The sequence below is a fragment of the Macaca mulatta genome, chromosome X, assembly GCF_049350105.2.
Source record: "Macaca mulatta isolate MMU2019108-1 chromosome X, T2T-MMU8v2.0, whole genome shotgun sequence".
Taxonomy (NCBI): Eukaryota; Metazoa; Chordata; class Mammalia; order Primates; family Cercopithecidae; genus Macaca; species Macaca mulatta.
In genome coordinates, this window is record NC_133426.1 from 141742209 (window position 1) to 141765970 (window position 23762).

Here is a 23762-nt window from a genome sequence, read left to right on the forward strand (position 1 = left end):
TGGAAATGTGGAAAGAGAGGAAAACTGAATAAACTCTATATTTCTGGGCTGTTACTGGAGGTTTACGTGCAACCTCAAGTTCACCAAAAGATGTAAGAGGTTCAATTCGAAACACCGTATTCTCCAACACCAAGGGAATAGGGATCCTTGTAAATATGGCTGATTAAGTAGAATTTGAAATTTTGATAAAACAGAGAACTACATACTAAGCATAACTAAGAGGAGTTGTTTACATTCACAGAGCATATCCCTTTGGCAGATGTACAGTTAAAGATTTATGCATCCCACAAGAGGAGTGAAATGATGAACCAGAACCTCTGAAAGCTACAAGTGGTCAGAGGATGAAACCACGATCATGATGAGAGACTTCAAGGTGCCTCTTTGATTAACAGTGTGCATAATCATGACAACAAGAACACCGGGTTCAATCTATTGGGCCCTGATTAAGCTCTGGGTACCTAAACAGAACTTTATGTTTTGAGAATCATTGCAGGCATCAGGCCAGAATTGGCAGAAGGGCCAGAGCTTGCCAAACCTGGCTAAAGATCATTATCTTATTTCGTTTTCTTCATTGCATGTATCTCTAAATGAGCAGAGAAGCATCTGATATCAGCACATCTGCAACACCTTCATGGTGTGCCAGTTGGAAGCTCCGTGGCATAACACTGGAGTCCCAGAAACTCGTGGTGACAGGTCCCTGTATTTTCAAGCCAATTCCTTCACATGTGAGAAAAGCACATTTCTGACAGAGTCCACTATTTCCTATTCCCTGGGTCCTTCTGTCCTTGTGCCATGAGGGCATACATTTAGGGACACAGATGTGATGAGGGTGAGATGATCAAACACAATTCATTCTCAGTTGTGGGAAAGAACCTTGGAGTTAATTCATCTCTGAGGCAAAATATTCAAAATGCACCGCCGCTTGGTCGGCCTTATGAAAGCAAAGCAGTTCTGGGCTTTGCTATTTGAAAGTAGAGGAAATGTGTCCAATCCCCACCACCTGCCCAGCTGAACTGCTGCCTCCCAGGTGATCCTCAGTCCGGTGAGGAAGTTTGTGAAACAGCAGCTGTGACTGAATCACCAGCTGATTGGGCTTATCATAATGCATTATAACTCCCAGAGACCATTCTTCCACATCAACCAAACTGCAGAATTAAGTGGGAGGTAGTGGAAGTCATGGCCCTTGCATCTCTCAAGTCTAACGTGGACTGCTCTGTAATTCCACAGGGTGTGGGGCTGCTTTTGAATGACGACATTCACAGGCACCTGGTGTTGCCACATCTCCCGCTTGCCCCTTTCAATCATAGGAGCTACTGCTGCATGGGTCAGGAAGCCAAGGACGGTTAGGGGGTGGGGGCATTGAAAGAACACAAGTTCCATTAGGGCCTGGAATTTTGTCCTTTTGATTAAGGGTATAACTCTAGAGCCTCAACAGTGCCTGGCACACCAAAGAGAGTCAGTAGGATTTTGTGGAGTGAACCAATGAGTGAAAATGGGAACTCTACGAGACCTTCACTGTTCCTATCAAGTGGGAAACAAATCCCTGGATGATTGGGAGGTCTCACTGGATCTGTAGTGGAAAGTTAAAACACAACTCTATTTAAGGACTGGGGGTAATGGTGGAATTATGAATCACAGGAGTCAGGGTAAGTTCACAACCACATTCAAGCTACGCCCATAGGTCTGAATACATCCCTTCCCCTAGGTCACAGTTACCCGGTTAACTGTTCTGTTAGACGAAAGCATGAAATTTCATGGGATATATTTGTTGCATTTTAGTATAACCCTTCCCGGTGGGTAAGCAGGTTGTCCTTCCTTCAAAAGCTCTGTGTTTGTATTTTTCTTCATAACTGCACATGAGCTGCACCCCTGCAACAAAGTGGCTTACAGAGGCTCATTTGCAGCAGAGTCTGTTTTCCGTGATTGTTGGTGTTGTTAAAAAGTCAAGAGAGGTCTTAATGCATTGCTCAACAATTTTATTACTAAGGAACCGGTGATGAATGAGGCACAGCTAAATATCATTGCTGGCCCAATCATTCAGTCATTGAAGTTAATAACATTTTATCTGCTCCTTGAGTCTGTGACACCTTCTTCTAAGTGTTGGTGATGCTTTAATGAAAGAAAAAAGAAAAAGAAAGAAAGAAAAAACAGACCAAAACACATCCTGCCATTGTGGAGTTCACATTCTAGCATGGGGAAGAAGGAACACAAGGAAACAATAAACATTGCAAATTATGTGAATGACAGAAGATGAAAGAGACTATGGAATAATACAGATTGTACAGACAGCATAAGGGGGACTCAAAACTGAAGTTAAATTGTAACTTTAAATCATGCCTTTAACATGCTGTCCCTGCTGCCTTTTCAGTTAAATGCTTTGGCTCCGAGGTTCCCTTTAGGGCCGCCCCAGGCCTCCGCCATCCTGAATCTGCTGCTGCTAATGGGAAACATGGAATTCAAATTTAATGGCAGTGTTCATTTTAATTAAGAACTCCTTTCCTCCAGTGCCTAGCAAGCTAATTTAGCATGCTTTTTAATTGATAAGTTATTTCCCTAAGCTGGGTTCATGGTCCAATTGAACTAGCCAGTATCTCAATTAGATTTGCCGGAAAAGCCATATGTAAAATACTATTTAGGCTTACTAAGCTAACCTTTTCAGTTAAACCAGCCCCTTTACTGCTCATAGAAGGAAAGATAAACAGAATAAAAAAAGCTTTGTCATTACAATTTTTGTGCTGGGATGATAGAAACCGCTCTCCACTTAAAGCAGAACTGAGTGCTCTCCACCATAATCACATTGACGATATCATCTACTTTAGGTACATATCCATCAGGAAGTTTCACAGAATCCAAGGTGAAAAAGATATTATTACTTATCACCCCATTTCTTCCACGTATGTGAGTAACGCGGACCTGTGAGTATAAATAATGGAAATGATTATGAGAAAGCCCAATAATCACTGTAAACAGCTGTTCACCTCCTCACTCTGGGTCCTGCCGGTCACTTCGATGCGAATCAATAATTCCCAACCTGGTTGACCCGTTGCTAACACCAGGGGTGCTTTGTAAGGATCCCCATGTCCATGCTCCACCACAGACCAATTAAATCAGGCTCTCCAGGGATGAGGCCTGGGTCTCTGATGAGAAATCCTGCTCTAAATATTACCAAAATATGTCCATTACCCTCTATTGCCCTGAATTTCCTGGTCATATTCAGGCTCCAACACCCAAATCATTCTCAGCATTTACTGTTAAGCTCAAGTCCCACAACACACTTCGTTCATTCTTTCCCTACAATTTTCTGGCACAAAGATTGTTTTTCTTCCTCCTGTTGTTGGAAGATTCTAATAACATTTGGGTATCGAGTAAAATGCACAATTTAGAACTTAATCAATTAATGTGCTTGTTCTACATAATTTTCAAATTATTTCCTTTGGGAAGTCCTGCCTTTTCAATAAGGAAAGTGGCTCCTTTGTTGGCAAAGAATGTATTTCTTCATATTTTCTGGAATTCCCATTACACCAAACAGAATCTTGGGCATGAAATTTATCATGAAAGGAAGGGTTTGCAGAAACCGATGATGGGAGCAACAGGAAAGAAATTACCTCTTCCGCATGAATACAACGGGTGGGCTTCACAGAGCTTGCCTTGAAGTTTGAGAAGCCTGGTTCAGTGGAATATTCAACTTTTAACCAGTCACCCTTATAAGGCACAAAATCTAAAACAGCCATGGAGAAATGTGAGTGTCATGATCTCTTAACTAGGTCATTTGGATTTCACACGTTATTTGATAGTGTACTACTTTAAAGTCAGTTCTGCAACATCTAAAGTCATTTTTGCACACATTTAAACAGACACACTGTAAATCTCTAAGTCCGAAAAGAAGTTTATAATCCTTAGGCACTGATTCTCCTCTGCTGATTTAACAAAGTCAAATGGAGGAAAGTGTGAACTGTACATCACAGCCAATCTAAGGGAGCAGCACAAGATTTACTAAACAACTGTTCGTGTTCACAATTGCTTAGTGAGAGGCAGTCAAACATGTAGATAAGAGCACAAGTTTAAACCTGCTTACATGGCTTCGAATCTTGACACTGCCACTCACTCAGTTTGCAACCTTAGCCAAGATGTTTAATCTCTCTGTGCCTCATTTTTTTCATCTATAAAATGAGAAGCACGATAAATAGCCTTCAAGATACTGAGCTGCTGTGACACTTAATAGATATTGTTGATACACACAGAATCATCACTGGTGCATAGTAACCACCAAATAAGTGTTGATTGGTAGTAGTGGTAGCAGTACCACTAGGAAATGTTGTTACTTTCAGAATGAATCCATTCCCCCTAGTGTTGTGTTCCACTGATGAACTCTTAAGTCTGTGCCTTCAGGGTTACCGTTAAGACCATCGAGGTTGAAACACAAGTTTACAATAAGTTAAAACTGACTCAAGGATAACAAAGGTACGTGAAAGAATCTGGAGCAAATGGAAATCCCAACTGCAACTGAGACAGTAAATTGCCACAATGACTCCAGAAAACTAGCAATATCAACAAAGTGAAACATTTCTTCACCTTAGGATCCAGCATTGTAGTATGACACAAGACACCACGTTAGACCTCTTCTCTCTCTCTCTGTATCTGTTAATTTACATACATTTCTTTTGTGTGGGTGTACCATATATCTATGGGCCAATAACTCCAAAACGTATATGCCTCCAGCTCTAACCAACCTCAGGATCAATTATCCTTATGCTTATGCCAATCTAACATGTGTAAAGCTGAGTTGTTGGTATTCTCCGTATTCACCAACTTTTGTCTGCCTCAGATGTCTACATTGCAAACTGGCAACTCCACCCTCACACAAGAAACTCAAACAAGAAACTTTGGAGGTACCTTGGACTCATCTTTCCTCCACATCAAAGATCTACAATGTCTACATTGCAAACTGGCAACTCCACCCTCACACAAGAAGCTCAAACAAGAAACTTTGGAGGTACCTTGGACTCATCTTTCCTCCACATCAAAGATCTAATCCATTACCTCCTGGGTTCTTCTCTAACTTCAAAATATATCCAGAGTCAACTCAATCCTCAGGTCCTCCACTTGTCCACTTTCATTCACATCTCCATCATTTCTCACCAGGAATATAAAAACGGTTTCCTGACTGATTTCGTGACTCCACCCTCTCCCTCATAGTCTCTTCTCGACAAAGCAGACAGAGTCAACATCTTAAAACAAAATTCAGGTCAGAGTCCTGCTTTTGCCCCCAAGAAAACAAACGAGCCAGCTGCCTGTGGAAACGGAGCTAATCTACCCTTTTACACCCAAGCTATACAACTGTTGCAATGGACAAAAATAGCAAAAAAAAAAAAAAAAAAAAAAGTGTATCTTTGGTTATAAGCAAAATATTAGAACATATCTGCTGATTACAAAGAGAATTCAACACACACACACACGCACACACACACAGCCACAAAGCACTGTCTCCAATCCTAAATTTGAAGCATTTGAAGTGTATTCTTTTAAAATTTGGTACTCCACCCTGTCACAGAAACTTCTCAAGTAACCAACTACAGAAATGATCCCTGCAAGCATAGTTTCTGAAGGGTATTAAAAATAGCGTCTCTGGGTACTTGTAGGATTGTTTCCATGATTAGAAATTAAATTCTTATGTGAATGAAAAATATATCCAGGCATTACTGAGGGTATTGAACAAATGAACACACAATAGATGATAGCAGACATTTTAAAATACTGCCTATTTGCCCCTATATTGTACATAATTTTAATTGGAAAGGTCTACCTCGAATATTGAAGAGCCATTGACTGAAGCCAAGTACACTGTTAAATTTGTTCTAGGACTAAAATCCTCTCAAAAAATTAAGAATTACATCATATATCACAAAACGCAAATCATACCTTCAGAAAAAATGTCCATAGGGAAATAAATGATGTTACTAATATAAATAGTATCTTCACTTATAGAAGCAACACATCCATTTAAAACTCTGAGTTTTGAGTCTGAGGGTCCATTACCGTTAAGAGGGTGAGGCACAACATCCACCTGTAAGATTTAGGAAAGAGTTACTTTGAAAATAATACAAATTTAAACACAGGAACTTACATGGTTAAAACACTGGTATTCCAAAATGTTTTCAAAAACCATCCTAAACATTGGTGAATACAGTTCATGTGCTAAATGGCCATAGACTGGAGATAATGGTAAAAATCATGTGTGTGCCTTATGAATTGTGAAATGTATCCCAAAACATTAATTGCATACCCAAGTTTAACGCCCTTGTACCATTAGATTCCCAGATTTAAAAACTACTGTCGTTCGCCTACAGGAATTCACAGTGAAATGACGGTAAAGTGGAAAGATATGTAGTCATAAGCAGGTTGCGATGAAGGATATAAAACTTGTTCAAAGATAGTTTCTGTGACTTATCTAAAGGGAGAGCATTTCAAATAGGGAGAAAATGGCGGCATTGCTTGGGGGAATTCAGATTTGTGTTGGGTTGTGAAAGAAGACAGAGGTGTAACCTTGTAAACAGGGGTAGAGGAGCAGGGAGGCAGAGAGAAGATACAACACAATTAAGGAGCCTAGGGAGCAAAACCCTAACATTCGAGATCCAGGTCTAGGAGACAGAAGCACGAGATAAAGTTGGAACAATAACCTCAACTGGGGGAGGTTGAATAAACCAAGCCAAATTAGGGCTTTACTTTATCTACAATAAAGAGGCATACAAACCTTTTTCCTTATTGGAAGTGTAATAGTCCTTATTTTATATTTTTTAAAACTTGCAGAAATAACGCAAGTTCATTGTACTAAAAATAGGAAAAAAACAAACCAGATATGCAGACAGCAAAACGCGGTTACCCCATAATCCATATTCCATTACCAAGAGACCACCAGGGACTACATTTTGGCAGTAACACTCATCCTGATGTTTTTGTCTGTGCACAAATATATATACATATGTAAATGCCTGTTTTAAAAGCAAATTAGCATGGTATTCAGTATTAAAGTATCACATTAAATTAGCACAAAGGTTTTTAAATAACAAGAAAGGGCAGAAAGAGTCATAGGGAATCCCAATTAATGGATGTGCCATAATTTACTAACCCAATTCCACATAATTAGACATTTCACTTGTGTCCAAGCATTTGGACTACTTGCCTGACTGAACTATAGGATAAACTCCTAGGGTTGGAATTTGCTGATCAAAGACTTCTGATGGAAACTTGAGCCACTGAGTTGTAAATAATTTTCCCTGTTTTTAAAGATAGCTTAGTTTGCTGCTATTCCCATTTCTTAACTGGTGTCCTTCCAGCTGTCAGTACCAATCTGATGTTTATTTTCCCCTCACTTCCTGTCATGAGGGAATGAGGCATTAGCCTCCCGTCCACGTATCTACCACCACTTCCGTCAGTATCCAGTGGATGATCCACGCACCCTCGGACCTCTTTGTTCCTTGACTCCACACCAACTCACAGACATACTGCAGACTAAAGCTTTGCCCATGTCTCATGGCTCCCAACACTGTTTCTTATGCCTTGGAAATACCACCAACACAACAGCAGGTACAAACAGATGGAAATGTTTGCAATAATGCATTGCATGTCATAAGTGGCATTTCAATAAAATAGGGTCAAAGTGGATTATCCTATTAATGTTGAGGGACAATTGAGTAGCCAGTAGGGAAACAAGACACGGATCCTTCTCTCAGTCCTGAACACGGAAAGCAAACCCAGGCTGACTGTATGTTTAGATATCAATAAATTAATGACTTTCAGAAGAAAAGTTAAGTGAATACTTGTGTAAATTATGTGTTAGAATTAGCCTGAGGAAACTTCCTGAACCCAGAAGTCACATGGACAAGATGGACATATTTATAGTATGTAAAAATTAAACAGATGGAGGAGGAAGGGAGCAAGATGGAGAAATGGAACTGTCCAGTGATCATCCTCCTGCAGAAAATCAATGTGAAAAACTATCCTTGTATGAAAATACCGTCACTTGAGAGAAGAAAACCAGGTGAGAGGCCATGGTACCCGGTTATAGCATGAAAATAAGAAAAGATGCATTGAAGACAGTAGTAAAGACAGTTTTACATTACCCATATCACCCCCTCCCCAACCTTCAACAGCACAGCATGGAGACAGATACCATCCACCTGGAGGACAGAGAGAGTGGCAAGCATAGGACATTGCCTGAGAACCCAGTATCAGGCCTTCCACACTATACGCCACCACTTGACAAATGCCCATGGCACGTGGCCCCAGATGCTGAGATGGTACTTGTGGACCAAGTCTCTAAACCCACCCTGGCACCAGACAGGAAGCCACAGCCACATCAAAACAAACTCAATACCTGGCCCACATCTCTGCCAGTGATTCTACTGGCCTTATGCTCAGAATATTCTACAGCAACAGGGAGTCCTCTGAATGGAGCCTTGGATTCCAGACTCTCAAGGCACCAGCCTCAATAGCTAAGGGAATGCATGCCATTGTAGCATCTGTCGCTGTGTCCCGGGGATTAGGAAGCCCCCAAGTGCTTCAATAGCTGCAGTGTTCACAAACATAAGGACCAAAAGAGACCTATATAGAGTTTCCGGACAGGCTTACTGCTAAAGGATGTCCCCTAAAAGCTAGACTGCGAAGACTGAAATGAATACCTACTTCTTCAACACACAGATATAAACACATGACCACAAAGATCAAGAACAATAAGGAAAACATGGCATCACCAAACTGACAAAACAAGGTGCCAGTGATTGACCCTAGAGAGATAGGAATGCATGAGCTGTTTAACAAATAATTCAAAATATCTATTTTCCACATGCTATGTGAACCCTGAAAATAATTACAGAGAAATGATTCAGAATTTATCAGAGTAATTTGAAAGAAAGATTGAAAGAATTTTTAAAAAATAAACAAATCAAAAAGTCGAAAAATACAATGAAAGAAGTACACAATAGAGAACATCCACAGGAAAATTGATCGAGCAGAATAAAGAATCTGTAAACTTGGAGACAGCTTCATTAAAAATATACAGTCACAGGAGACAAAATTAAAAGGAAGGACACGGAATGAAAAAAACTTACTGAATTTCTGGGACAATTATCAGCAGAGCAATAGTATGAGTCATTCATATTCTAGAGGGAGGAATGAAAAAGAGGTAGAAAGGTTATTTAAAAAATAATAATGGGGAGCCATCCAAACCCAGAGAAAGTTACAAACATCTAGGTACTGGATGACCAAAGTTCTGCATTCAGATACAATCCAAATAAGATTACCTCATGACATATTAAAATCAAACTCTCAAAGATGAAAAATAAAGAAAAAATCCTGAGAGCAGCAAGAGGAAAGAAGCCAATCACATATTCCAATATGCCTACCAGAAGACTTCTCAGCAGAAGCATAACAGGCTAGGAGAGAGTGTGATGATATATTCAAGGAGATCAAGGAAAAAATATCTAACCAAGAATAATGTACCAAGGAGTAAAGCGGAGATAAAGACTTTTACAGAGAAATCATAGCTGAGGAACTTCCTCACCACCACAACTGTCTTACAAGAAATCCTACGGAGAGTTCTTCCAACTGACGTAAGGGATGCTAATGAGTAATGCAAAAATATCTGAAGGTATAAAACTCACTATTAAAAGTAACCACACACATTCACAATATTCTATTAAGGTAACGGTGGTGTCCAGATCACGTATATCTTCCATGTAATGGTTAAAAATGGAACTAGTAAAAATAAAATATGTACAATAATCCATTAAGGGATATAAAATATAAAAATTTGTAAAGTGTAAAATAGAGAACTCAAAATCTGGGCATGGAGTTAAATGGTAGAGTGTTGGTATTTTGTGATCAAAGTTATATTATCAATAAATAAACTGTTGTGATTATGTTTTTGTATGCCCCATGCTAACCACAAAGAAAAAAATCAAGTAATAGACACATTTTAAAATATCTAGGAAACAAAACATACTAATGGAGAAAAATCTCTTATCCATCAAGAAAGACAGTAAAAGAGAAAGAAAGGAAGAAATTACCAACAAAATAAGTAGAAAAAAATCTAAATGACAACAGTAAATCTTTACCTATCAATAATTAACTTGATAGAAATGGATGACATTCTTCAACTAAAATACACAGAGTAGCTGAATGGATTTAAACAACAACAACAACCAACCTAGGAGAGACCCACTTCTCCTTAAAGGACATTCGTAAACTGAAAGTGAAGACATGAAAAAAGACATTCTTCCACGTAAAGGGAAACCAAAATAGAGCAGGACCAGCTAACCTAATTTCAAATAAAATAGGCTTTAAATCACAAACTGTAAAAAGAGACCAAGAAGATCATTATATAATGGTGAAGGGGTCAATTCATCAAGAGGATATAATGATTTCCAAAAATATGCACCCAACATAGCAGCACCTAAATATATGAAGCAAATATTAAGGTCCAAATGGTGAGATAGAGTGCAATGCAATAATAGTAGGGGACTTCAACACCCAGCTTGCAGCAATGAACAGATTGTACCGATAGAACATTGACCCCAAAAAAGTCGGATTTATCTGCACTCCAGACCAAATGGACCTAACAGTCATTTACAGAACATTCCATCCAAATACTCCAAAACACATATTCTTCCAACTGCATGTGGAACATTCTGGAGGATAGATTATGAGTCAGGCCATAAAACAGGTCTTAGCAAATTAAAGGAGTTTGAAACAATATCAAATCACTTCTCTAACCGCAATAGTAAAATACCAGAAATGAATAAAAGTAGGAACTTTGGAAACTTTAGAAGTGGATGGAAATTAAATAACATGTCCTAAATAACGAACGGGTCAATGAAGAAATTAAAAGCAAAGTGTAAACCTTTCTTGGGATAAAGCAAAATGAAGGCACAACATATGAAAACCCATGAAATACAGCAAAAGCAATTCTAAAAGTGAAGTTTACATCAATAATGCCTACCTCAAAAGAAAAGATATATCTTCAATAAACAACCTCACACTGCACCTTGAGGAACTAGAAAAAAAATGCAATCCGAAAGTAGGAGGACAGAAATCATAAAGGACAGAGCAGAAATAAATCAAATAGATATGAGAAGAACAATACAAATATCAATGAAACAATGACTTGGTTTCTTGAAGAGGTAAACCAAATCAACATAACTTTAGACAGACTAAGGAAAAAAGTAAGAAGATTCAAATAAATAAAAGCAAAGATGAAAAAGGAGACAGCAAAACTGACATCACCAAAATAAAACGCATCATAAGGACTATTATGAACAATCATCTGTCTACAGTAGGACAAGCCAGAAGAAATGGATATATTCCTGGACACATGCAACCTACCGAGAAGTAATGGTGAAGAAATGGAAATTCTGAACAGACCATTAACAAGTAAGGAAAGTGATTCCGTAATAAAAAATCCCCCATCAATGAAGAGTCTAAGACAGAATGGTTTCCCTTCCTAATACTACCAAAATTTATATATAAAGAAGAAGTAATAGCTATACTTTTAATACTATTCCAAAAAAAAAAAAACTGACAAGAAAGGAACACTTCCAAATGCATTTTATCACACCCGCATTACCCTGGTAGAAAACCCAGACAAGGAAACACAAAGAAGAGAAAAGCAAAGAAAACCACATGCCAAAATTCCTGACGAACACAGTTGCAAAAATCGTTAAGAAGGTGTTAGTAAACCAAATTACACAGCTCATTAAAAACACCATTCATCATGTTTTAGAGGGATTCATCCCTGGGATACAAGAAAGTTTCAACATACACAAATCAATAAATGTGCTATATCACATGAACAGAATGAAGCACAAAAGCCATAGGATCATTCCAATTTAAGCAGGAAAAGCATTTAACCGAATTCCACATCCCTTCATGATAAAAACTCCACAAATTAGATATAGGAGGAGTGCACCTCAATACAGTAAAGGTCATATATGATAAAACCACGTGTAACATCATTTTCTGAATGGGGAAATGTTGCAGGCTTTTCCTCTAAGACCTAAAACAGACAGAAATGCCCACTTTTGCCCTTTCTATCGCACATAGTTCTGGAAGTACTAATCAGAGAAATTAGGCAAGAAGAAACAAAAGGCATCTAAATTTAAAAGGAAGAATTTAGATTGGCCCTGTTTGCAGATGGGAAGCTCTTACATATAAATAACCCTGAAGACACCACCAAAAACCTCCAAGGTCTAATAAACATATTCAGGAAAGTGGCACGATACACAACCAACATATAAGAATCAGTAGCATTTCTATACACCAATAGAGAACTATCAGAAAAAGACATCAAGAAACAATCCCATTTAAAACACCTTCAAAAAAATAAAACAGGAATAAATTTCACAAAGGAGGTGAAGGATTGCAATGTCGAAAACTATAAACCATTGACGAAGCCTTAGGTTTTGCCTAAGAGTCAGCTTATCTGCTTCTTGTGCTAACAGGGCCGTTGCTGCCAGGGACCTTAGACATGGGGGCCAGCCTTTGGAAACCCCGTCTAGTTGTTTTGAGAGATAGGCCACTGGCCTTGGCCAGGGCCCTACAGTCTAGGTTAAAACTCCAACTGCCTTTTTTTTCTTTTTTTTTTTTTTGACACACAGAGTGTAAAAAGTTTTGTCAGGTCAGGTAGCCCCAGGGCTGGGGCCAACCTGAGTTTTTCTTCTAACTCATGAAAAGCTTGTTGCTGTTGGTTGTAATAGATGTAGTTTATCTAATTTATATTTTTATTAACTGTCATCTATCAAAATATTGACTTAAATCCTGTAACTCTTTGATTTCAAGCTTTAAACTGATCTGGTATTCCTTGCGGGGCTCCAGTTGCGTCTAAATAGATGTGAGAATTGAAAGACCTATAAGGGGCTTCTCTCACTTTACGATGTCTTTTTTTTTTTTTCCTCTGGTTGATGAAATGCCAGGGTAAAAGGGATAGCCAAATGGACTAAAGCACAAGTGCCACTCTAATTATTCAGCAGAGTGCCCAGTAAAGGTCCACCACAATACCACCACACATCCACTTGGGGATGAACAAGGGCTGACTGATAAGCTCTTGAAAATTCTTAAGCTCATCGCATACCTTCAGGTCTCCAAGGAATGCTAAGTTTCCTCCCTGTTGTGAGAGACACGAAGTGAACTTAGTGTGGGGAGACGGAGGCTGGAAGACCCTTGGGGGCTGACCCACAGGGTGCTGGACTTTGGGATATAGCAGAGAGAGCTTGGCATGACTTGTTACTCCAGGCTGTAGAATCCTGGAAAAGAGCTACCATGCAGCCCATGCCTGGTCGACTGGAGGGGCCACCTTAGTGGAAAGGGGACAATCTTGGCCTCTGGCCTGCCATGTGCACAAGTATAATAATTGCTTTTGTTTAACATGTGGATGGAATATTTGATCCATTCCAACCAGCCATTTGCATCTTGGTATGTTGTTTTAATTGCCAAAGTTTGTTTTAAGTCTTCAACTTCTATGATCCCCTAGTAAAATGAATGTTTCCTTTAGCACTTATTAGTTTTTACACCAAAGAAAGCTAAACACCATTTTATATTTAATAATGCTTCTTGTATGATTTTTATACCAGATAAGCTAAATTTTACCTTTATATTAGTGTTATTAATGTTAAACTTAATTTTAATAAAACCTTGTAGACATATTCATCTAATTTTTCATGTTTGACCATAAGGTAAGATTTTATAGACTATTTTTAACCTTTTATAATCTTTGTTGAAGAGCAGGTTAGTGCTTTAAGAAAAAACTGTTGCATTCTTACTTTAATGTCCAGTTCACAGGAAACTGGACAATACCTTTTTAACTTTAGCTAATATGTTTACACACAGAATTTTCTTTACAATTAATGTTTTAAAACTTGTTTAAACTTTCAAAACAATAATTTTTTAACCTTTTAATGTAGGTAAAAATCCACATTCTTATGCCTCTTTATAATCCCTTTACCAAAGGCATATTTTACTTTTCTTATACACCTTGCACATAAACTCTTTCTTCAATAGTACTCAGGAGGCTTTATTACTTTTAAATTATACAACATTTTTTGCATAAATTTTTTTATAACATTTTTGCTTTCACAGTTTTCGCAGACAATTCTTTGACATGTCTCAACTTTCTGACTTATTACAAACTTTTTTTCTTTAAACAACCAGTTAATTTATTTCAGGACAAGAATTTACCATATAACACTCTTTTTACATAAATTTCGCCTCCCCCCTTTTTTCCTTTTTTTTTTTTTTTTGAAGATAACCATTCTTTTTTTTTTTTTAAGTGAACTTTTTTTATGTCTGTGGACTAGACTGTCTAAGGTCACAAGATTAGAAGTTACTATAATACATGTTACACTGTTAACTTTTAGCAAACTTTACTTTTGTTGAAAACCTTGTAAGTTTGGGATTTCAATTATCCTTTGCTGTTAATAAGACCTTGTTTAGTCTAAATTAACTTAGAATTGGTATAGATGGCCCACACCCCCGCCTTTGTTTTTCAGATACTTCTGAACTGGTGAGGTGTGCTTACAATGAGGTTTCTTTTAAGTTACTTTTTAATTTTTTTTTCTGTTAGCAAAGCAGCTGCCGTTACAGATTGAATGCATCTGGGCCATCCGCGGGTTACTGGGTTAAGAATTTTTGACAGAAAGGCCTCAGTACTTTCGGGATACGCCCTTGTTTACACTGACAACAAAGTGGTAATAGAGTGTTACAGGGTTACGGAGGCTATCTTTAATTATCAATTGTAGCGGTTTTAAATTTACCTTGGCTTTTAAAGGAATAGGGTATACTGTTTTTTTCTTAACTGCTTGTATATTTCTCTCTTTCTCTTTTTCTTGACTCCTTCTTTGTCTCTCTGTCTCTTCCTCTCTGTCTTTTCCTCTCTCTCTTTGGCTCTTTTTCTGTCTCTTTCCTCTCTTTTTTTTCTGCTGGTCTTTCCTTTCCTCTGCCAGCCGCTTATGCTGCTGTTCTCTTAACTACCGTGGGGGAATGGGGTCTAAAACCAGCTGTAACTCTCTATGTACTGAAACTGGTCTGCCTGCCCTGGCTTACAGGTTACCTTGTGCCATACGTTTGAAACAAGGGACCTGTCCAGGCTTCCTTCTGATGGCCAACCTACCTCTAATGCTGGCCTGTCTATTTCACACAAAGTTCTAAGTTTTCCTGGTGTCAGAGTAACACCGTAATCTCCCTTAAATCCTTTCTTGAAATTTTTCAACATAGTTCCTAGTGGGGTGGGCTTACTTTGTGCCTGACCCATGTCTCCTCGAAACAAAACACCACACTCACACCACATGCACACTACAAAACAAAGAACGGGTAAAAGGGCACACACACACTTTTATCGTTTACGCCAAACCAGAATCAAAACCAAAATCAGAGTATCAAGAAATCCAAGCCAGGTCAAAACCAAAACCAAAGTATCAAGCAATCCAAGTCAAGTCAAAAACAAAAACCAAAGTGCTGGTACAGGCACGTCGTGGGTGATCAGGCCAGCTTCCACTCAAATGGAGTAGGCAAGTTCCCAAGACCAGTCCTGTCAAGCAATTCAAAACAAGTCAAAACCAAAACCAAAGTGCCAATAAAGGCATGGCGTGGGTGATCAGGCCACGCTTCCACTCAAATGGAGTGGGCAAGTTCCAAAGATTAGTCTTACCAAGTTTTAGATGTCTGGACTCCAAGTGCCAGTTCCTTCCCAGTGTTCAGCCACTGCGTTGATCCTCCACGGGGGCCTGCCACACACTGCTCTGGCGAGGCATCCCACTGGGGCAAATGCCTACCCGGAGCGCTCTCAGGATCCGCGTTGCTCCAGCTGGTTGGAGTCCCCCTCAGGGATGTTCCACTGTGCAGGCTAAAGCCGCCTCAGGAGCTGCCTCGACTGTCCATTAATCACCTCGCTTCCCGGTCAGGGAACCAAGAAATGTAGTAGGATGAGCCGCGGACAAAACCCCTCTGACACTGAGATAGTGAAGGGAGTGGCTTTAATCAGCTGGGAGCATCGGCCCGCTAGCATCTTAAAATCCAAGCTTATCAGGTGCTCAACTTCTGTCCCTTTTAAGGGCTCACAACTCTAAGGGGGGTCCATGTGAGAGGGTCGTGATTGATTGAGCAAGCCAGGGGGTACGTGACAGTGGCTGCAAGCATCGGTGGTCAGAGTGAAACAGAACAGAACGGGAGGTTTCACGGTGTCCTTTAATACAATGTCTGGAATCTGTAGATAACATCAGTTGCTAGGTCAGGAGTCGAATTTTAACTACCAGGCTTAGGTCAGGCAGGCACAGGTCTGATTCCTTGGTTTCGAGTCTGGTTTCTAGGGGCCAGACTACCTGCCTTTAGTTTCACTTCTCTTTCCTTTTCTGAGCATAAAACAACATAAAACAATATGAGAGGGTCTCTCTCTTCCCTCACGTTGGCAATCTATACATCTAGTAAGGGGTCAGTTTCCAAAATGTATGAGTAACTCCAACGACTCATAGCAAGAAAACAAATAATCCTATTAAAAATGAGCAAATTCCTGAATAGCCATATCTCAAAAGGAGACATACAAATGGCCAACAGGCATATGAAAAAACAAAACAAAACAAAAAAAACGCTCACGTTTTCTAATTACCAGGACAATGCAAATCAAAACCACAGAGATACCGCCTGACACATATTAGAATGGCTAACATTAAAAAGAAAAGTGATAACAAGTATTGGCAAGGATGTGGAGAAATTGGAACCTTTATGCACGGTTGGTGGGATGTAAGTTGTTACAGTCATTATGGAAAACAGTATGGAAGTTCTCCAAAATGTTAACAGTGGAACTATCAAATGAACCCATGAATCACATGAATCCATGAACTACTGAGCATGTATCCAAAGAGAGTGTCATCAATGTGTCAAAGAGATATCATCACTTCCATGCCTATTGCAGCCCTATTCACAATAGCCAAGAAATGAAAGCAATCTAAGTGTCCATCTACGGATGAGTGGATAAAGGAAATGTGGTATAAATACACAATGGAATACTATTCAGCCATAAAACAGAACAAAATCTTGCCATTTGGGACAACATGGATGAACCTGGAGAATGTAAGTGAAATAAGCCCGTCACACAAACACAAATAACTGCATGGGCTCATTCATATGCAGAATATAAAAATTTGACCTAATAGCAGTGTAGAGTAGAATGGTGGTTGCTAGATGCTTGGGTTGTTAGGGTTGATGGAGGAATAAGGAGATGTTGGTGAAAGGACATATCATTACCGTTATATAGAAGGAATCTTTTTTACTGTCCAGAATGGGTGAATATATACAAACAGAAAATGGATAAGTGATTTCCTGGGGCTGGATGTTGCGGGGGGAGAGGACAGTTGGGGGAGCAGGCAGAAATGGGAAAAGACTATGAATGGTTATGGAGCTACCTTTTTGAGTGATGAAAATGTTCTAAAATTGTTTGTGGTGATGGTTGCCTAACCCTGTGAACAAACTAAAAACCACTGAATTGTACCCTGTAGATGGGTGAATTGCATGGTGAATCACGTGACTTATATCTCAATAAAGCTGTAAAAGAATGAAAGACATAAAGTAAAGACAAAAGATGGTATCGGAGGAAATACTACAAGGGCTTCATATACAGACTTTCCTATTAAAAATCTAATTTTTCTACCATAGAGACAGCTGTAAATGTCCCTATTGTATAAGTAGGTCCAAGAAAGGAAACTTGCTGTAATCTCATTAAAATCCTTAATAATTCCAAATGAGCAATGTGACTGCTTTTCCCTTCTCATATTTGCAAAGATTTCAGATTGATAGTATTGTTGTCCTTGCCTATATGGGCAGATGGGCAGTCTCACCACCTATTGCTGAGAGAATCAATTAGTACAGTAGAGCTGAAGAATAATTTCATAATAGCCACTGAATGGGTAAATATCTGGACTCAGGTGCTATTCTCAGGACTCCGTAAATCTGCCAAATATTATTGAATTGTACCCTTAAGAGAGTTCTGTGATTTGTGAACTATACCTCCATGAAGCTCTTTTTAAAATGTTTACAAGGCACATGGTTTCACATAGTAATTCCACTGCTATGGATGCACAGCACAGAAAATGTTTTTTTACCTGATAAGGGAAGTTGCAGGATTTTATAGAGTTCAATAATTATTATTGTTACCCATATTGTTTAAAGATTAGAAGACTAGATAAGTAATTTTTATGTTTTAAAGCAGAAATCACTACAAATATTAGAACAGAAGAACCTACAACTTCAGAGGGGTGGGGCTTCAAATTGCAGTTGACATCCACTCTATGGATCACAGCAGAGATGCTGGATTAATGCAATAGAAAGATGGAGAAAGAAAACCCATTGGGATAAGACACAATTCCCAAACTCATGCACATCTCACCTTGATTGCTCTCAATCCGTAAAGTGGTTTATCTTCTTCCACAACCACATTAACTTTCTGTCCAATTTTTAGAGGCACGTCGCCAGTCACAACATCACTACTGAAGTAGATCGACTCATCAATCATGCCATAATCATCACAGAAACTTGTGACAACTCCCTGCACAGTTGTCAACTCAGTGTCACCTACAAGATAAAGAAACAAAAGTCACATTATTAGCCTCAAATACAAACATCTACTACAAATATGTCTTACACTCACCATCTGCATAAACCTGGGCAGAGAAGTTTTTTAACATCTCTGATCTTATTTTCATCTGTCAATCCACAACAATCAAAATTTCGCCTAATAGGGTTGTTGTAGTTTTCTTTTTTTAATTTTAAAAAATTTCTAATATTTTTAATTTTTAAATTTTCAATTAATTTTTAATTTTTTGAGCAGAGTCTGGCTCTGTCACCCAGGCTGGAGTGCAGTGGCGCGATCTCAGCTCTCAGCAACCTCCGCCTCCCAGGTTCAAGTGGTTCTCATGTCTCAGCCTCCCATGTAGCTGGGACTACAGGTGCGTGCCACCACACCCGGCTAATTTTTGTGTTTTAGTAGAGACGGGATTTTGCCATGTTATCTCAGGCTGGTCTCAAACTCCTGGACTCAAGTGATTCACCAGCCTGGAACTCGCAAGGAGCTGGGAATAGAGGCATGAGCCACCTGCCCACCTTGTATTAACTGGCACATGCACATGAACTGTTGAGAGCTGTGGAGTGCCTTGCACAAAAGAGTGTAAATGTTACCTGTTATCACCATATATACATATGAGAGTCTTTAAGCTTCTGTTCCTGTTATATCCCTTCCTCATTATCACCAACATAATGAGTAGCATCTTGTATAGATACTTAACCATCTCAGCAGACAAAGCACTAAAAGGTATCTGGAGATTGATGGCCAGCCCAAAACGGCATCCAAAAGGTCTAGGTCTCCTTCTCTTTCTCCTTCTCCTCCTCCTCCTCCTCCTCCTGCTCCTCCCTTTTCTTTCTCTCTTTCTTTCTTTCTTTCTTTCTTTCTTTCTTTCTTTCTTTCTTTCTTTCTTTCTTTCTCTCTCTCTCTCTCTTTCTTTCTTCTCTCTCTCTCTCTTTCTTTCTTCTCTCTCTCTCTCTTTCTTTTTTTATTCTACACAAGCCTAGCTGACCAGCAATATTTAGGGATCTGACCTCAGCAGCCCACCCGCACGATGGGTTCTCTGCTCTCCTACAGGATCAGATATGTATGAGGCATCCACTTGGCTTCAAATTAAATTTCCGCTTGGGATACAAGCCTAAATTCACTCGCAATTAGGGATTTTCTCGCCTACTGGAAATATAAACAGGCATGTGCTGCACAACCACGTTGGGGGAAGCCACAGGCGGTACAGTCTCCAAGGTGGTCTCTGACAGCGCCTTCCCACTTTAGATGGACAGGAGACTTTGGGAGTTGGTTCTCAGGGACTTGTTGGGGACGCAGGACGCCTACCCATGCACACACAGAAGATGGAGCCGCCGTCCCGTGCTGTACTCGCCAGAGCCGCCGGATCCTCATATCGGGGGTGAGGAGAGACCCTATTGGGAGGCTTCTGGGGTGGGGGACAAGGGAACACACAGAGGAATACCTTCTAGGAGCCCCTGCTGCTGTGGGCCCTGCTGCTGTGGACCCTGCTCCTGTGGGTCCTGCTGCTGTGGACCCTGCTGCTGTGGGCCCTGCTGCTGTGGTCGCTGCTGCTCTGTGGGGTCAGCCGTAGTCCGGAAAAAGGCCAAAGCACTTCTCAGAAGCCTGAGCATCGTCCCCGTTGTCACCACCGGCCTGGGCACCACTTGTGACAGATGAAGCACGAGGTCTCCTCCGTAAGGGAATCCCTCAGGTCACGGCGTCTCCTCAGGGACTCGCCTCCTGCTTCTCCTCCTCAGCCTCCGTGGGATGGGACCCAGCCGTTAGTGAGCCCCCCTCAGGAAAGCCAGAGAAACCACAGCCACCTGAGGAGCTGGCAGGTGCCCCTCTGGCTCCTCCCTCTGAGCATGCGCCCCTCAGGGTCTGCTTCTACCACTGTCCAGCCAATGGGCATGCAGTGGGTGGGCGGGCAGGTTCCTGTCGCCACTAAGAGGTGATGGGCATGAACATCATGGCTCCTCCCATCAAGGCTGAGGGCGCCATTAGGATGGCCTGGGGGAAATGGCTTGGGGGCTTGGGTTCTGCGTGTACTCAGGGCATATGGGGCTCTTCTCTTGGGTTCCCTGGGAGGATGGGTGCCTGAAACACTGACTGTGCAACCAAAAATCCTGCTCCTGCCCTTGTATTCATGGTGCTTAGCATAAGGACTGACCACTCAGTGGGTGGTCAATCGTTACTGCTCAGTAGGGATCAATTTTGTGGAGAGAAGGCATCATGTGGGTAGGCAATGTTTTAGTGATAGCAAGTATGTGTCTTTTGTACTAGGACTCCCATTTTGAGTACAGTGATAATTTATAGTAGAATCCTTTTACAATCACTGCTACCATGTACTCATTGTTTACCTAATTATACCTACATTATCCTGCTATATACATTACCCTTATTCATTCATTCAGCAAAAATTTATAGAGCACTAACTGTGAGCCAGACATTGTTCTGTGTTCTTAAAATTTGTTAGTGAATGAATGAGTCAAGAATCTTGGCCCTGTGAGGGTAGTTTTTTCACAGGATGACAAAAGGGCGACGCTAAGCATCACATAATAAAATGTATGATATGTTGGAAGACAATAAATGCCGTGGAAAAATACGCAAGACAAGAGGGATCCACAGTGCTGGGCATGGGGGGTTGGATTGCACTTTACAATAGCATGGTCAGAGTAGCCCTCATTGGAAAGCAATAGTTGAGAAAGATGTTGGAGTTAGTCAGGCAGCTATTTTGGGGAGAGTCATTCAGACAGAGGGCTTAGTTTGTGCAAAGACCATACAGCAAGACTGTGCCTGATGTGTTCAAGGAAAAGCCAAGTGGTTGGAGCAGAGGCAGTGAGAGCTAGAAGAGTAGGAAGTATGGTCGGACAGGTAATAGTGTTTCAGGCTGCGCATGGCCTTGTGGGGCACTGGAGTATCTCTGGCGTTTATTGTCCATGATGTGTAAAGTCCCTGAAGGGTTTGGAGCCTTCCAGGGATCACTCCAAGTGCTTGGTTGTGAACAGGCTGGAAGAGGTCACAGCATGAAGCAAGGCAAACAGGGGCAAGCAGGAGCTGTGGCAGCACTAGGTCCCTGTGAATGTCATCATTCAAAAGCAGCCCCACACCCTGTGGAATTACAGAGCAGTCCACGTTAGACTTAAGAGATGCAAGGGCCATGACTTCCACTACCTCCCATTTAATTCTGCAGTTTGGTTGATGTGGAAGAATGGTCTCTGGGAGTTATAATGCATTATGATAAGCCCAATCAGCTGGTGATTCAGTCACAGCCGGTGTTTCACAAACTTCCTCACCGGACTGAGGATCACCTGGGAGGCAGCAGTTCAGCTGGGCGGTGAGGCGGGGATTTGTAGCGGGAAGTCAGGGACCCCGAACAGAGGGACCGGAGGGACCGGCTGAAGCCGCAGCAGAAGAACATAAATTGTGAAGATTTCATGGACATTTATTAGTTCCCCAAATTAATACTTTTTTAATTTCCTATGCCTGTCTTTACTTTAATCTCTTAATCCGGTCATTTTCTTCGTAAGCTGAGGAGGATGAATGTCGCCTCAGGACCCTGTGATTGCATTAACTGCACAAATTGTTTGTAGAGCATGTGTGTTTGAACAATATGAAATCTGGGCATCTTGAAAAAAGAACAGGATAACAGCGATGTTCAGGGAACAAGAGAGGTAACTTTGAACTGGCCACCAGTAAGCCTGACGGAACAGAGCTATATTTCTCCTCTTTCAAAAGCAAATAGGAGAAATATTGCTGAATTCTTTTTCTAAGCAAGAAACACCCCTGAGAAAGAGAATGTGCCCTGAAGATAGGCCTATAGACGACCCCTTTAAGGCATGCCGTCTTTTATGGTCGAAGCCGAAGGGATGAAATGAGCCCGGTCTCCTGTACTGCTCCCAGGCATATTAGGAGGAGGAAATTCCTGCCCAATAAATTTTGGTCAGACAGGTTGTCTGCTCTCAAACCCTGTTTCCTGATAAGATCTTATCAAGGACAATGCATGCCCGAAACTTCATTAGCAATTTTAATTTCGCCTCATCTGGTGGTCCTGTGATCTCGCCCTGCCTCCATTTGCTTTGTGATATTTTATTACCTGGTGAAGTGTGTGATCTCTGTGGCCCACACCCTATTCGTGCACTCCCTCCCCTTTTGAAAATCGCTAATAAAAACTTGCTGGTTTTACGGCTCGGGGAACATCACGGATGCTACCGACATGTGATGTCTCCCCCGGACACCCAGCTTTACATTTCTCTCTCTTGTGCTCTTTCCGTTCATTTCTCAAACCAGCTGAGACACCTAGGAAATAGAAAAGAACACACGATAAACATCGGGAGCGGGTTCTCCCGATAGGGATTGGATACATTTCCTCTATCTTCTTTCAAATAGCAAATAGCAAAGCCCAGAACCACTTTGCTTTCATAAGGCAGACCAAGGGGCAGTACATTTTGAATATGTTGCCTCAGGGATGTGTAAACGCCAAGGCTGTTTACCACAATTGAGAATGAATGGTCCTTGATCATCTCACCCTCATCACAGCTGTGTCCCTAAATGGATGACCTCACAGCACAAGGACAGAAGGACCCAGGGAGTAGGAAATAGTGGACTCTGTCAGAAATGTGCTTTCCCCGCGTGTGAAAGAATTGGTTTGAAAATACAGGGACCTGTCACCACGAGTTTCTGGGGCTCCAGTGTTCTGCCATGGAGCATCCAATTGGCACACCGTGAAAGCGTTGCAGATGTGCTGATATCCGATGCTTCTCAGCTCATTTAGGGATACATGCAATAAAGAAAATGAAATAAGATAATGATCTTTAGCCTGGTTTGGCAAACTATGGTCCTTATGCCAATTCTGGCCTGATGCCTGCAATGATTCTCAAAACATAAAGTTCTATTTAGGTACCTGGAGCCTAATCATGGCCCAATAGATTGAACCTAGTGTTCTTGCCGTCATGATTATGCACACTGTTAATCAAAGGGGCACCTTGAAGTCTCTCATCATGATCGTGGTTTCATCCTCTAACCACTTGTAGTTTTCTAGAGGTTCTGGTTCATCATTTCACTCCTCTTGTGAGATGCATAAATCTTTAACTGTACATCTGCAGAAGAGATACGCTCTGTGAACGTAAACAACTCCTCTTTGTTATGCTTAGTGTGTAGT

General features: G+C 40.7%; 1 protein-coding gene across 1 annotated transcript; it reads right to left on the reverse strand.

The window, feature by feature from the left end:
* Positions 1–2721: 2721 nt before the first annotated feature.
* LOC100423608 (cancer/testis antigen 55-like) lies at positions 2722–23762 on the reverse strand. The gene is made up of 5 exons (XM_077988422.1): positions 20136–23762; positions 18425–18609; positions 5920–6064; positions 3606–3718; positions 2722–2913 (listed from the first exon to the last, which is right to left on the reverse strand). The coding sequence occupies exons 1-5, from the start codon at positions 20230–20232 to the stop codon at positions 2722–2724; spliced, it is 732 nt and encodes a 243-aa protein (XP_077844548.1). The 5' UTR covers positions 20233–23762.